This window comes from Aethalodelphis obliquidens, unplaced genomic scaffold (assembly GCF_003676395.1).
Source record: "Aethalodelphis obliquidens isolate GAN/ISIS:26980383/991018 unplaced genomic scaffold, ASM367639v1 scaffold19, whole genome shotgun sequence".
NCBI classification, from domain to species: domain Eukaryota; kingdom Metazoa; phylum Chordata; class Mammalia; order Artiodactyla; family Delphinidae; genus Aethalodelphis; species Aethalodelphis obliquidens.
This window is the reverse complement of record NW_020837963.1, coordinates 29,256,014-29,272,440: the sequence shown is the minus strand read 5'-3', so window position 1 is coordinate 29,272,440 and position 16,427 is coordinate 29,256,014. Positions and strand designations below refer to the sequence as shown.

At 52.8% G+C, this 16,427-nt stretch overlaps 1 protein-coding gene across 1 annotated transcript in view; it reads right to left on the bottom strand.

The window, feature by feature from the left end:
• Window positions 1-15,914, bottom strand: part of KCNG2 (potassium voltage-gated channel modifier subfamily G member 2) — a 33,083-nt gene extending 17,169 nt beyond the window's left edge. Inside the window, exons 1-2 of the mRNA XM_027118828.1 lie at window positions 15,648-15,914; window positions 14,988-15,585 (exon numbers count right to left, since the gene is read on the bottom strand). Of these exons, the coding sequence (XP_026974629.1) occupies window positions 14,988-15,585; window positions 15,648-15,847 (798 nt within the window). The 5' untranslated portion in view covers window positions 15,848-15,914. The remainder of the gene's footprint in view (window positions 1-14,987; window positions 15,586-15,647) is intronic.
• Window positions 15,915-16,427: the final 513 nt, after the last annotated feature.

Genomic DNA, 16,427 nt, shown 5'->3' with positions numbered 1-16,427 from the left:
CCAAGACAAAGGAGAAGCCACAGTGAGACGGTAGGAGGGGCGCAATCACAATAAAATCAAATCCCATAACTGCTGGGTGGGTGACTCAGAGACTGGAGAACACTTATACCACAGAAGTCCACCCACTGGAGTGAAGGTTCTGAGCCCCACGTCAGGCTTCCCAACCTGGGGGTCCGGCAACGGCAGGAGGAATTCCTAGAGAATCAGACTTTGAAGCCTAGTGGGAATTGACTGCAGGACTTCAGCAGGACTGGGGGAAAGAGACTCCACTCTTGGAGGGCACACACAAAGTAGTGTGTGCATCGGGACCCAGGGGAAGGAACAGTGACCCCAGGGGAGACTGAACCAGACCTACCTGCCAGTGTTGGAGGGTCTCCTGCAGAGGCAGGGGGTGGCTGTGGCTCACCAAGGGACAAGGACACTGGCAGCAGAAGTTCTGGGAAGTACTCCTTGGCGGGAGCCCTCCCAGAGTCTGTTATTAGCCCCACCAAAGAGCTGGGTAGGCTCCAGTGCTGGGTTGCCTCAGGCCAAACAACCAACAGGGAAGGAACCCAGCCCTACCCATCAGCAGACTAGCGGATTAAAGTTTCACTGAGCTCTGCCCACCAGAGCAACAGTCAGCTCTACCCGCCACCAATCCCTCACATCAGGAAACTTACACAAGCCTCTTAGATAGCCTCATCCACCAGAGGGCAGACAGCAGAAGCAAGAACTACAGTCCCGCAGCCTGTGGAACGAAAACCACATTCACAGAAAGACAGACAAGATTAAAAGGCAGAGGGGCTACGTACCAGATGAAGGAACAAGATATACCCCAGAAAAACAACTGAATGAAGTGGAGACAGGCAACCTTCCAGAAAAAGAATTCAGGATAACGATAGTGAAGGTGATCCAGGACCTCGGAAAAAGAACGGAGGTGAAGATCGAGAAGATGCAAGAAATGTTTAACAAAGACCTGGAAGAGTTAAAGAACAAACAAACAGAGATGAACAATACAATAACTGAAACGAAAACTACACTAGAAGGAATCCATAGCAGAATAACTGAGGCAGAAGAACGGATAAGTGACCTGGAAGACAGAATGGTGGAATTCACTGCAATGGAACAGAATGAAGAAAAAAGAATGAAAACAAATGAAGACAGCCTAGGAGACCTCTGGGACAACATTAAATGCAACAACATTCACATTACAGGGGTCCCAGAAGGAGAAGAGAGAGAGAAAGGACCCAAGAAAATACTTGAAGAGATTATAGTCGAAAACTTCCCTAACATGGGAAAGGAAATAGCCACCCAAGTCCAGGAAATGCAGAGTCCCAGGCAGGATAAACCCAAGGAGAAACACGCCAAGACACATAGTAATCAAATTGGCAAAACTTAAAGACAAAGAAAAATTATTGAAAACAACAAGGGAAAAACGACAAATAACATACAAGGGAACTCCCATAAGGTTAACAGCTGATTTCTCAGCAGAAACTCTACAAGCCAGAAGGAACTGGCGTGATATATTTAAAGTGATGAAAGGGAAGAAACTACGACCAAGATTACTCTACCTGGCAAGGATCTCATTCAGATTCAACGGAGAAATCAAAAGCTTTACAGACAAGCAAAAGCTAAGAGAATTCAGCACCACCAAACCAGCTCTACAACAAATGCTAAAGGAACTTCTCTAAGTGGGAAACACAAGAGAAGAAAAGGACCTACAAAAACAAACCCATAACAATTAAGAAAATGGTAATAGGAACATACATATCAATAATTACCTTAAACGTGAATGGATTAAATGCTCCAACCAAAAGACACAGGCTCGCTGAATGGATACAAAAACAAGACCCATCTATATGCTGTCTGCAAGAGACCCACTTCAGACCTAGGGACACACAGAGACTGAAAGTGAGGGGATGGAAAAAGATATTCCATGCAAATGGAAATCAAAAGAAATCTGGAGTAGCAATACTCATATACGATAAAATAGACTTTAAAATAAAGAATGTTACAAGAGACAGGGAAGGACACTTCATAACGATCAAGGGATCAATCCAAGAAGATATAACAATTATAGATATATGTGCACCCGACACAGGAGCACCTCAATACATAAGGCAACTGCTAACAGCTATAAAAGAGGAAATCGACAGTAACACAGTAATAGTGGGGAAATTTAAGACCTCACTTACACCAATGGACAGACCATCCAGACAGAAAATTAATAAGGAAACACAAGCTTGAAATGACACAATAGACCAGATAGATTTAATCGATATTTATACGACGTTCCATCCAAAAACAGCAGATTACACTTTCTTCTCAAGTGCACACAGAACATTCTCCAGGATAGATCACATCTTGGGTCACAAATCAAGCCTCAGTAAATTTAAGAAAATTGAAATCATATCAAGCATCTTTTCTGACCACAACACTATGAGATTAGAAATCAATTACAGGGAAAAAAACATAAAAAACACAAACATATGGAGGCTAAACAACACGTTACTAAATAACCAAGAGATCACTGAAGAAATCAAAGAGGAAATAAAAAAATACCTAGAGACAAATGACAATGAAAACACGATGATCCAAAACCTACGGGATGCAGCAAAAGCAGTTCTAAGAGGGAAGTTTACAGCAATACAATCCTACCTCAAGAAACAAGAAAAATCTCAAATAAACAATCTAACCTTACACCTAAAGGGACTAGAGAAAGAAGAACAAACAAAACCCAAAGTTAGTAGAAGGAAAGGAATCATAAAGGTCAGAGCAGAAATAAATGAAACAGAAACAAAGAAAACAATAGCAAAGATGAATAAAACTAAAAGCTGGTTCTTTGAGAAGATAAACAAAATTGATAAACCTTTAACCAGACCCATCAAGAAAAAGAGGGAGAGAACTCAAGTCAATAAAATTAGAAATGAAAAAGGAGAAGTTACAACAGACACCGCAGAAATACAAAGCATCATAAGAGACTACTGCAAGCAACTCTGTGCCAATAAAATGGACAACCTGGAAGAAATGGACAAATTCTTAGAAAGGTATAACCTTCCAAGACTGAACCAGGAAGAAATAGAAAATATGAACAGACCAATCACAAGTAACGAAATTGAAACTGTGATTAAAAATCTTCCAACAAACATAAGTCCAGGATCAGATGGCTTCACAGGTGAATTCTAGCAAACATTTAAAGAAGAACTAACACCCATCCTTCTCAAACTCTTCCAAAAAATCGCAGAGGAAGGAACACTCCCAAACTCATTCTATGAGGCCACCATCACCCTGATACCAAAACCAGACAAAGATACTAAAAAAAAAGAAAATTACACACCAATATCACTGATGAATACAGATGCAAAAATCCTCAACAAAGTACTACCAAACAGGGCTTCCCTGGTGGCGCAGTAGTTGGGAGTCCGCCTGTCGATGCAGGGGACACGGGTTCGTGCCCCGGTCTGGGAAGATCCCACATGCTGCAGAGCGGCTGGGCCCGTGAGCCATGGCTGCTGAGCCTGCATGTCCGGAGCCTGTGCTCCGCAACGGGAGAGGCCACAACAGTGAGAGGCCCGCATACTGCAAAACAAACAAACAAACAAACAAAAAACTAGCAAACAGAATCTAACACATTAAAAGTATCATACACTATGATCAAGTGGGATTTATCCCAGGGATGCAAGGACTCTTCAATATATGCAAATCAATCAATGTGATACATCATATTAACAAATTGAAGAAGAAAAACCATATGATTATCTCAACAGATGCAGAAAAAGTTTTTGACAAAATTCAACACCCATTTATGATAAAAACTCTGAGAGGGAACCTACCTCAACATAATAAAGGCCATATACGACAAATCCAGAGCAAACATCACTCTCAACGGTGAAAAACTGAAAGCATTCCCTCTAAGATCAGGAACGAGACAAGGGTGTCCACTCTTACCACTATTATTCAACATAGTTTTGGAAGTCCTAGCCATGGCAATCAGAGAAGAAAAAGAGATAAAAGGAATCCAAATTGGAAAAGAAGAAGTAAAACTGTCACTATTTGCAGATGATATTATACATAGATAATCCTAAAGATGCCACCAGAAAACTACTAGAGCTAATCAATGAATCTGGTAAAGTTGCAGGATACAAAATTAATGCACAGAAATCTCTTGCATTCCTATATACTAACAACGAAAGATCAGAAAGAAAAATTAAGGAAACAATCCCATTCACCATTGCAACAAAAAGAATAAATATCTAGGAATAAACCTACCTAAGGAGGTAAAAGACGTGTATGCAGAAAACAATAAGACACTGATGACAGAAATCAAAGATGACACAAACAGATGGAGAGATATACCATGTTCTTGGACTGGAAGAATGAATATTGTGAAAATGACTATACTACCCAAAGCAATCTACAGATTCAGTGAAATCCCTATCACATTACCAGTGGCATTCTTTACAGAACTAGAACAAAAAATCTTAAAATTTGTATGGAGACACAAAAGACCCCAAACAGCCAAAGCAATTTTGAGGGAAAAAAACGGAGCTGGAGGAATCAGACTCCCTGACTTCAGACTACACTACAAAGCTACAGTAAGCAAGAAAATATGGTACTGGCACAAAAACAGACATATAGATCAATGGAACAGGATAGAAAGCCCAGAGATAAACCCACACACCTATGGTCAACTAATCTATGACAAAGGAGGAAAGGATATACAATGGAGAAAAGACAGTCTCTTCAATAAGTGGTGCTGGGAAAACTGGACAGCTACATGTAAAAGAATGAAATTAGAACACTCCCTAACACCGTACACAAAAATAAACTCAAAATGGATTAGAGACCTAAATGTAACACTGGACACTATAAAACTCTTAGAGGAAAACATAGGAAGAACACTCTTTGACATAAATCACAGCAAGATCTTTTTTGATCCACCTCCTAGAGTAATGGAAATAAAAACAAAAATAAACAAATGGGACCTAATGAAACTTAAAAGCTTTTGCAAAGGAAAGGAAACCATAAACAAGACGAAAAGACAACCCTCAGAATGGGAAGAAATATCTGCAAACGAATCAACAGACAAAGGATTAATCTCCAAAACATATAAACAGCTCATGCAGCTCAACATTAAAAAAACAAACAACCCAATCAGAAAATGGGCAGAAGACCTAAATAGACATTTCTCCAAAGAAGACATACAGATGGCCAGGAAGCACATGAAAAGCTGCTCAACATCACTAATTATTAGAGAAATGCAAATCGAAACTACAATGAGGTATCGCCTCACACCAGTTAGAATGGGCATCATCAGAAAATCTACAAACAACAAATGCTGGAGAGGGTGTGGAGAAAAGGAACCCTCTTGCACTGTTGGTGGGAATGTAAATTGATACAGCCACTATGGAGAACAGTATGGAGGTTCTTTAAAAAACTAAATATAGAATTGCCATATGACCCAGCAATCCCACTACTGGGTACATACCCAGAGAAAACCATAATTCAAAAAGACACATGCACCCCAATGTTCATTGCAGCACTATTTACAATAGCCAGGTCATGGAAGCAACCTAAATGCCCATCGACAGACGAATGGATAAAGAAGTTGGGGTACATATAGACAATGGAATATCACTCAGCCATAAAAAGGAATGAAACTGGGTCATTTGTACAGATATGGATGGATCTAGAGACTGTCATACAGAGTGAAGTAGGTCAGAAAGAGAAAATCAAATATCGTATATTAACGCATATATATGGAACCTAGAAAAATGGTACAGATGAACCGGTTTGCAGGGCAGAAATAGAGACACAGATGTAAAGAACAAACGTATGGACACCAAGGGGGGAAAGTGGCGGGGGCGGGGGTGGGGGGGGGTGGGACGAATTGGGAGATTGGGATTGACATGTATACACTGATGTGTATAAAATAGATAAATAATAAGAACCTGCTGTGTAAAAAATAAATAAAATAAAATTCAAAAAAAAAAAGAAAACATACAGATGGCAAATAAGCATGTGAAAAGATGGTCCACATCCTATGTCATCAGGGAAATGCAAGGTAAAACAACGAGACACCGCTCCACACCTGTTAGCATGGCCAAAACCCAGAGCACTGACAGCACGAAAGGCTGGCGAGGATGTGGAGCCACTGGAACGCTCATCACTGCTGGCGGGAACGCAAAAATGGTGCAGCCACCTCGGAAGACATTTTGGGGCTTCCTTAAAAAACTAAACATAGTTTTACCAGACGATCCGGCAATCGCACTCCTTGGTATTTATCCAGAGGAAACGAAAACGCATGTTCACACAAAAACCTGCACAGAGATGCGTAGAGCAGCTTTATTCATAACTGCCAAATGGAAGCGACCAAAAGATGCCCTTCAGTCCTTCAGTAATGGATAAACTATGGCGCATTCAGACAATGGAACATCATTCAAGGCCAAAAAGAAATGCGCTACCAAGCCACGAAAAAAATATGCAGAAACCTTAAATGCATATTACTAAGTCAAAGAAGCCAATCTGAAGAGGATTTCAACTATAGGACATTCTGGAAAGGGCAAAACTATGGAGAAAGTAAAAAGATCAGTGGTGCCAGGGCCTGGGGAAGGGGAGGGAGGGATGAATACGGCGGCGGGGGCAGAGGGGATTTTTAGGGCAGTGGAACGATTCTGTGTGAGGCTATTATGGCGGATTCATGTCATTTCACATTTGTCCAAACCCACAGAACGTACACTACCCAGAGTGACGCTCATGTAAACTCTGGGCTTTGAGTGATTATGACATGTCGGCGTAGGTTCATCATTTGTAACAAACGTCCACGCTCTGGGGACGCTGATGCTGGGAGAGGCTGTGCATCTGGGGGTGGTGGTGCAGGGGGCATATGGGAAATCTCTGTACCTTCCTCTCAATTTTGCTGTGAACTTCAAACTGCTCTAAAAAATTGTCTTTAAAAAAAAAAAAGAGTCTTGTAGCTTCTATTCTAGGCATTTGAGCACAAGTCTTTTTTTCCCCGCAGACTAAAGCACAAATTCAAAACAAAAATCCCCTGTTTTTCCTGCCAAATTTACATGGAAAGTAGAGGAAAGTGTCCCGAGCTTCATGTTTATCCCCGGCACATCTGGCTCGGTTTCCAGTGCCTCTAAGAGCCTCGTAAGAGGGTCTCCCTTGAAAACAGGCAGTGGTCCCTCCAGCGTGGCGGCCAATGACTGCTAGGGACCTTGGACTACAGTTCTGGGTGGCGTGGTGGGGGCATGGTGGGGGGAGAAGGGACGCGTCAGGGGGAGGGGCCGAAGCCTCGCCTTTCCCAGGAGCCCTGAAGCCACCACCCTCATTTTACAGAAGAGAACGACGATCAGGGTTAGCACCTGGCCCAGGAACGTCTGGCTCTCAGATGAGGTTCTGCCAAAGCAGAATATCTGCCACCACATTTTGGTGGTTCCTGGATCAGATCTTTGCAAACAAGAAAATAAACCAGCCAAACCTATTACCCGTTTTCAGTGGTCCTGGGAGCCTCTGTTCCCAGCTCAGTCCCTGGGGGCCCTGGGGTCACAGGGGCGCTCCCTGCAGCCCCAGGGCGGCTGTGTCAGCAGAGGCTGCTGGCCGGTTTCCATCCTTCCTTTTTCCTTTCAGCTCCACTGGGCCCTGTGGCCACCAGGTCAGGACAGCACCACCAGTCCGTTCGCATGCGTGTGACGATGGGACACAGAGGGTCACGGGCCGCGTTTCCACAGGGAAGCCACCTTCCCCTGCTGGGTGGGGACCGGAGCCTCCTGGGACGAGGTGGAGGTCACGTGCAGCCCCCGTGCCCAGCGGATGCTGGTGGGAGAGCCCCATGGTCCGGCCCTGTGGCAGCGGCCCAAATGCAGCATTCTTACACGTCGTAGACGGGAGACGCTGTGCCAGGAGCTGGAAAGAAGCCCAGGTCCCCAGGCTCAGGGGCTCCTTTGCCGCCGGCGCAGTCCGTTTGTGCTGCTGCCGGGGCTGAAACAACAGATGTTCATCCTTCGCAGCTCTGGAGCCAGACGCGTGGGGTCCAGGCAGAATCGGTGTCTGCTGAGGACCTGCTCCTGGTACGTGGACGCACCTTCTCACTGTGTCCTCACATGGCGAAGGGGCAGGGGAGCTCTGCGGTCACTGTTACGGGGACACTAATCCCATCGCGAGGGCTCCACCCTCATGACCTCGTCGCCCCCAGAGGCCTCCCGGCCCCGACACACTGGGCGTTAGGATTCAGCATGTGAATCTGGGGGACATGACATTCAGCCGGTAGCACTCTGCACCCCACCGCCGCCAGTTCATGTCCTTCTCCCCTGCATTCCATCCAACAGCCCCCAAAGTCTAAATCACTTCAGAGTCTAAGGCCTGACATCATCCGAGGCAGGCCGGGGGCGGGTGGTGGGGGACTCCAGGCCGAATCATCGGAGGCAAAATCCCTCCAGCTGTGAGCCTGTGACCAGACGGTGCCGTGCTTCCACACACCACGGTGGGCCAGGGGTCCCACAGGGGAGAACCAAGGAGAGACAGCCCGCTGCGCTGGTTCCGTTTGTTTCTCCCGGGAACCCTGCCTGACACAGGTCGGAAGCAGCAAAGCTCTCACCCCAGCTCCAGGCTGGCAAACTCGACGTGTGTGTCTGTGCCCACACGCAGCAGAAGCTCTGTCACCAGCTTCCGAAGCTGTTGCCAAATGTCTTAGTGAATTCAATACTTGAAGCCCCAGTCATGAAATCCATAACTAATTATGTGGGTCTTGGTTTAATCACATGAGCTTAAAGGAAAAAATGGACTCGCGAGCCAAACACCAGCCTCCGTGGAAAGGAAGTGCTGGCTCTGAGCGCAGCCTGCGTGAGGACGCGCTGTTCCCCCCAGGCCGGTTCACAGCCCGTCCTGACGCCGCCAAGCTCTGCACTGTCTCCAGGCAACGACGGCCGCCACCGCATGAAGGAATCTGCGAGCTGTTTGCTGAAACAAAGGCTCCTGTCCCATCCTCCCAGCGGTTCCAAAGGCCTGTCCTCAGCATCTGATGGCTGGGCTGGCGCCACGGGGTGGCTTCCAGCACGGGGAGGGCCCCGATGGGATGACCTGTCCCCGTGGTCACCTAACCACGCCCGACACAGCCTCAGGAGGTTGGATTATCCTGCAGCAATCGTGGGCTCTGGCATGGCCTGGTGCCCAGGCCCTGGGCCTGCGTGGTGCCCGGCGGGGGGTGGGGTGGGGAGGGCTGGAGAAACGCTCTGTCTCCTTCACAGAGCCCCCAGTACCCTAGGAGTGAGGCCAGAGGCCCACTGGAGCCCCCTGAGGCAGCGGGTCGGGGGCCTCGCCTCCTGTCTGGCTTGGGGCTCCCACAGCAACTTGTAGGTGGGGTCTGGGGTCAGCCCTGGAGCTGGGGCTGCCTCGCCGTCCGCAGGAGCTGGGGGGCGTCCCTCCAGCACTGGCCCCCCGCCTCACCTCACCGGGTCGGGGGGCACAGACCCCTCCCTCTCCCTCTGAGCCTGGCATTAAAACTTCTGCTCGCGTGCCAAGGGGAGGCTGTCCAGCCCGGTGATGAGACGGGGGGCATCTCGGGGTGCTGACCGCTGTGATCGTTTCTCCCAGGCCAGGCAGTGCGTTAGCTGAGAACGCACTCTTGGGGTCAGAGGAGGCACGGTAACTTGCTGTGGCCACGGTGTTCAGGGGTTTGGTGTTACTAATCTCATCTCTGCAGACAAGGAGGGACTGTTGAGCAGACAGCCCTGAGGCCTGGTCACGAGACCCGCTGGTTGCCAGGGAGCCTTTCCTTCCTGCATGGATGGTCCCACCGTGGACCAGACGCTGGGGACTGAGCCCACGCCGCAGGGCCCTCCCGGGGCAGGACAGAGCAGGTCCCGCGTGCACGCCCCCAGCCCCTGCCCCTGGGTCCTGCAGGCGGAGACAAGAGCAGCCACAGCCCCAGACGTCTGCGGGGGACACCGGTGCAGCAGCGGGGGGGGGCCCCCGGTCCTTCTTTGTGCTCCTGACCTGGTGAACACCCGAGACGCCACAGCAACGCTCCTAAGAGCTGTTGCCGACACACAGCGAACGCTGTGCTAAGATAACTCAGGGCTGGTGTGCGTTCCACGGGGCTTCCGGGTGGCGGTCTCCGTTTCTCCCGCTGGCCAGCTTCTCGCCCTGCAAACACCTGTCTTCGTCTCCAAAGCAAAACCAGCGTCCGGGCCTGGAGATTCTGCATGGACAACTCCGATGTCACCTGGGGTTTCGAACCCTCGGAAGCCCTCAGACAGGGGCGGGATCCTTACGTCTGCTGGGCCTGAGGTTAAGAACACGACACGGAAGGGTGAGGACAGGCGTCCACGAGGGCAGAGCTGAGCGCTGGAAGGGGCTCCTGGCTGAGACCTCAGTGCAGGAGGGAGACAGCTCCCTGGGCAGCGCCGGCGTGGCCCCGACCGGGGCAGGGACCTGGGGACACGCAGCAGGAGTCTCACCCTCGAGTGTTTTCATGACGGTGGTCGGCCACATAATGCCTGGAAGACGTCCACTTCCTGGTCCTCGGGCCCACGGCTGCGTCGCCTCTGATGGCAGAAGGGACTATGGAGGGTGGGATGATGGCGAGGCCGGAGCCGGGAGCATCCTGCTTACGGGGCCAGTGTCATCACAGGGTCCTTCCAGCCCATCACGAGGAGGGGACGGTGGTGGGAGAGGAGAACCAGGTGACGTGCTGGGAGGACAGGGGAGGGGCCGAGGGATGAGGGAAGGGGACAGGCCCCCCGGAGCCTCCGCAGGAACCAGCCCTGGACGTGAGGCCCGGGTCCCACCGGGACCTCGAGGGCGAGTCGTGCCGTTTCATGAGGCAGTTCGTGGTGGTTTATTTCACGGCAGCAGGGGACACACGCAGTCCACGGCAGAGCCGTAGCCGTCAAGGCCCCACCGCGAACAAGGAGCAGGCCTAACTGCTCACCGTGTCACCTTCAGAACGGCAGGAGCCAGAGGACGGGCCGTAAGGGTCCCGCGGGTCCCACCCCGAGGCCGAGCCCAGCCCTGGGCTGCCCCACAGACGCTCCTGGGGACCCGGCCCCCACCCGCGCGCTGACCTGGACACCGAACGGCCATGGAGTCGGAGGGGCGGCTCTGCCCGGGGCCCCCCCCGCACCTCGATGGGGGCGCAAGAGGCAGCAAGGAGTCCCGGTGTGGCTGTGGGCCCTGTGGCCTTTCCTGCTGCAGCCATGCCGGGACTGCTCGGCCGGGGGCTGCCCTGCTCTCGCTAAGCGTGAGGGGGGGTCCTGGGACCCGCCTGGCCGAGGGTCCTCGGGGCCTCCTGAGTCGGTCGGACGCGCCGGAGCCCCAGCTGCTTTGACTTGGGACGGGCTGCGCCCTGCGGATCACTGCGGCCCCCACCCGGCCCGTCCACGCTCTGACTCCATGGATCTGATGGCTCTAAGTGCCTCATGTGAGTGGAATCAGACAGGATTCGTCCTACTGAACTGTCAGCTGGCTTGTTTCATTCGGCAAAACGTCCTCAAGATTCGTCCCGCAGGTATGCTCTTACCATCCTTCTTCCTGTAAACCGTGAAAAGCGGAGACCTAGCTCTCGCTCAGTTACAGTGCGTGAGAGCAAATTCTGGACAGAGCCACCACCGGGCACAGGGACTACCAGGGCACCGAGGAGACACAGGGGCAGCGCTGGACAGCAAGAGCCTGGATTCCAGGGGAGGGCGGACCGCAGGGAGCCCACCCACAAGCACACGGTGCCTGCGCGGCCTCGGGGGCACAGGGACTTTGCACAGCTCTGCCAGCCACCCTGGGGCTCAGGCCACGTCACCAGCCAGAGGGGACCTGGACGTCTGGCTGCAGAGTCTGTCCTGGGGCCGAGACAAGAAGGCAAAGGGAGCTGGTCCCTGTGCCCAAAGGCTGCGTCCCGGCCACACTGGAGCCGGGGGCTGGGATTTCTGTGCAGTGGGGGCCTCCTTCCAGCCCAGGCGGGGGCCTGGCCACTCAAGGGGTATTTCATGGATCGGCAGCAGGAATCAACTTTCCTCTGAGTCCCTGAATAATGGAAGATAATAATCTTTTTTCTCCCTTGATGCTTTTCTGCACCTACACACAAAAATAACCACCGATGCCAATGCTGCCAGAGATGACAAGAGATGTCACCAGACAGACTGATGAAAAGGGAGCCGCGCCAGCTCACCCCTGAGTCTTCATGACACTCCCTGCTCCCCCAAGATCATTTTTCAGGAGGGAATTGGGTGCATTTAACTGGAGTGCTAACTAGAATGTGGGCGCGCTGGGGAAGCGTCCCTGCTTGTCACTGATGGAGGATGAGGACCTCAGGCCCACGGAGCTGTCGGTGCTGTGCCTCTCAGAGGATGCTTTCTGGAGCCTTCAAGAGAAGACCTGAAATCTCACAAAGAAGTTCTTTAGCCACTTAATTAAAATCAGAGATCACACAGAGATAATACTTCAGCCTTGCGACTTTCAAGCTAAATTCTACTGGAGGGCTTCCCTGGTGGCGCACTGGTTAAGAATCCGCCTGCCAATGCAGGAGACACAGGTTCGATCCCTGGTCCGGGAAGATCCCACATGCCGCAGAGCAACTAAGCCCATGCGCCACAACTACTGAGCCTGCGCTCTAGAGCCCACGAACCACAACTACTGAGCCTGCGCTCTAGAGCCTGTGCTGCACTACAAGAGAAGCCACCGCAATGAGAAGCCTGCGCACCGCAATGAAGAGTAGCCCCTGCTCGCGGCAACTACAGAAAGTCCATGTGTAGCAACAAAGACCCAATACAGCCAATAAATAAGTAAATAAAATAAAATAAAATTTTCTACTGGAAAAACCCCAACAAACAAGAAAATAATGAAGGATTCCATGCCCTCCATCCCTGATGCCTCATGCCTGGAAACTTCCGTGGTCGGACCGTCAAGGGTGCAGCTGCAGGGGACAGCAGGGAGGCTCCCCGCAAAAGTAAACAGAATCACCACAGAATCCAGCTAGTGCACTCCTGGGATAAACCCCAAAGAACCGAGGGCAGGGACTCACCAGACGTTTGTGCCGTGTCCACAGCAGCGTTATTCCCAACAGCAAAAGGAGGAAGCGACCCAAGTGTCCACGGGCGGATGACGGATGAACAAGGTGAGGCGATACATGCGCGGGAGTGGTACTCAGCCCCTAAACAGGAAAGGGTCTGACACCTGCTGCATCACGGATGAACCCAGAGGACACTGTGCTCAGTGAAACAAGACAGTCACAGCAAGATGCTGCCTGTGGGATTCCACTTAAATGAGTCCCTGAAGTAGCTGAATTCACAGAGGCAGAAGGTACAGGCTGGGTTCCAGGGGCTGGAGTTAGTGTTTAATGGGGACAAAGCTTCAGTTTGGGAAGATGAAAGATTTCTAGGGACAGAGGGTGGTGATGGTTGCACAACACTGTGAATGTATTAACGCCACTGAACTGCACATAAAAATGGCGAAGACGGTGAATTTTATGGGGTTTTTTTTACCACACACACACAGTTGATGAAACATAAAACTTCTTCCTTCCTGTGGCAGTGACAGCACCTACTGTGTGCAGTGGGCCGGGGCTTCGTAAGCACCCATCACAAGCACATGGCCACACTCACCACGTGCTCACCAACACTGGGGTCTTTACTTCCTAATCTGACGACTGATTTGGTGAGAGCACCTGGGTGGTGTGAAGCAGTGTTTCTGGAAATGGGGAAGAGGTGGGTGACGGACGTGAATGGTGGGTGACGTGGGGACCAGATGATGCCTAGAGGATTCTCAGGGTCAGCTCGACCTTCGGTGACGCTGTCATTGGTTGGCACAGCCCTAACTTCTGTTCCCTGATCCCTGTGTAAGTGATTTCCCTCCTCGGGTTGTATGGAGTTACTGCTACTGAGGAAGTCCAAACACGTCGAGTGTCTTTACAAGCAGAATCCCCAGCTGGGGCCTGGTTAAGACAACTGGAAATGACAGCTCAGGAGTCAGACACCCACACGATGAAGGAGAAGCCAAACCAATTTCCTAAAATTTACATTTAAATCTAATCTGCAGTCAGGATCACCAGGCTCATGGTCAAGACCGCTCACAGCTAATGTTCCAGAACAGAGCTCTGTGTCTCTGAATAATGAGCTGACGGCAGGGAGCTCGGGCTCTACCCCGGACTGCAGAGGGGCTCTCACTGAGAGGCTGACATGAGCTCTGCCCTGCTCTGCCTGGGGCCGTGGGGTCCAAGTCCGAGCCTCTGCCACCCCTGGAAGCTGGAGCTGGGGAGGTTAAGGCAGGACGCCCCTGCCACCCCGTGAGAAAACACAGGCAATGCTTTGAGGGCAACACGAAGCCACATCCTTCAAATACTGCAGCACCTCCTCTCGTCTAAGCCCGACCCGGACGACACCCACTCAGGCCTTCCCCGAGTGTTTCCGAGACATTCCGCAGTGTGCGCATCACACAAACGCTGCTGAGCTCTGGGTGACATCCTGATCCCAGGATGACACTTCTGCCCGCTGCCTCACGGGACAACAGAGGGGGCAGGAAGTCTACTGTCCGCTCAGAAAGGAGCCCCAGCACCTCCACAAAGCCGGCCCTGGGTGTGCCAGAGCTGGGCGCCTGGAAGAATTCAGAGGTCCTGTCCCTGTGGTCCAGGACGACGGGACTTGAGTTTAGAGCACAGCGCTCTCTAGCCTGGGTGTTTTAACTCCAAGCTGTCCAAGCCTCAAGGCCTGGCCGTCAGAGCGGTTGAGCGAGAAGGCCTCGCCGAGTTCCTGAAATCGGCTGGAATTTGGAGCCTCTGCTGGCACCGCAATGGGCGGCCTGATGGGGCAGCCGCGCCGGGGGCTCACTCCCAGCAAACCTGCCCTGGGCGGGTGCAGGGGGGCCCAGGGCCTGCAGTTTCAGCGACCAACGGGATCGCGGTGCCTAAGACCACCACCCAGCGGGCGCCCCACGGCCCAGCTGCCGCCGCCCCTCCCCAGTTCCGTCCCGGCCGCCCCCAGCCCTGCCCGGCCCAGTCATCCCGGCCCCGCGCTCACCCTCTCCTCCTCGGCGCGGATGTCGGGCATGGTGCTGAGGCAGAGGCCGACCGCCGTGACGGCCACGAAGGCCACGGACACGCAGGCGAAGAGCTTGCCGGCCGGGCCCGAGCGCGGGTCGTCCAGCACGTCGCGCAGGCGCCGCCGGCCGCGCGCCAGCCGCCCGCCGCCGGACCCAGGGACGCAGGCCGGGCTGCCGGGGCCCCCGCGCTCCGCCGGCCCCGCGCGCGCCTCGGCGGCCTCCTCCTCGCGGCGGCGCAGGCGGCGCAGGCAGCAGCGCTCCAGGCGCGCCTCGTCGATGCCCCAGTAGGCCAGCTCGTCGCGGAAGGCCAGGGCGCACGCGCCGCGCAGCAGCCGCAGCTTCCCGGCGCGCAGCAGCGCCACGATGGCGCGGAAGGCGCACGGGCTGCGGTCGAAGAAGAACTCGTCGCGGCTCACGTCGTAGTCGTCGCACACGCGCAGCAGCTCGTCGTGGCCGCGGCAGGCGCGGAGGCGCTCGAGGCGCGCCAGGGGACAGCGGGCCAGCGCGGCCCAGGCCAGGCGCACCCTGCAGCCGCCCACGTTGATGATGACGTGCCGGGCGCGGGCCCCGCCAACGCTGCCGCTGCCGCTGCCACCGCCGCCGCCGCCAACCGGGGGCTCGGGGCCCGGGGGCTCCGCGGGCCCGGGGAGCAGGGCCATGGCTCCATGCGCCACACCAGGGTCCGGAGGCTGGGCCTGCGAAGGAAGGGAGCGCGCGTTAGGCCGTAGACAGGCCGGGAGCTCTGGGACACCCGCGTCCACGCATGACCTTGGGGCTTTGGGAGCGAACCAAACCAAGAGCTCCATCGGCCCGGCCGCTGGGTTCTTCTCTCCTGCATCCCTGACGCCTGCAGGTGGTCCCAGGAGCCCGCCCCTCAGCTTTCCAGCAGGCCCCGCTTAACAAGGGACCCGCCTTCATTTCTTGCCTGGAGACTAGGGACGCGGCCAACGCGGGGCAGCACGAGGGAGGAGGGCGGGCCGCCCTGGAGATGCTGCCTCAGGAGATGATGGCAAGGCCAGACCTGGGGGGTTTCCGGCCGGGGGAGGGGGCTGCTACGGATGTACTGATCCTTCAGAAGCGTCAGCCAAGCTGCCGGAGCAGCCTGTGGACGTTGTTCGGATTCGGATTAGAGGGAACCAACTATAAAGAGACACGTAAGAGTAAATAAGAAAATCCCAGCACTACCTATGGTTTTAAAGCCTTCTTAAAGGCATGAGACGAGTACTGCACTCGTGAAAAACAGGGCGTTTCGGCCCCTTAGAGGCCCACAGTGAGGTATTCACGTGAAATGAGGTCTGGGTCCTCATTAAGCACATCTTTCTCAAGGTGGTGTGCAGACAAAACACTTCACCTGCTGCTGGAGCCCGGTGATGGGAACACTGGGGCCATTATACTTTCTCTCTGCTTTTACATACATT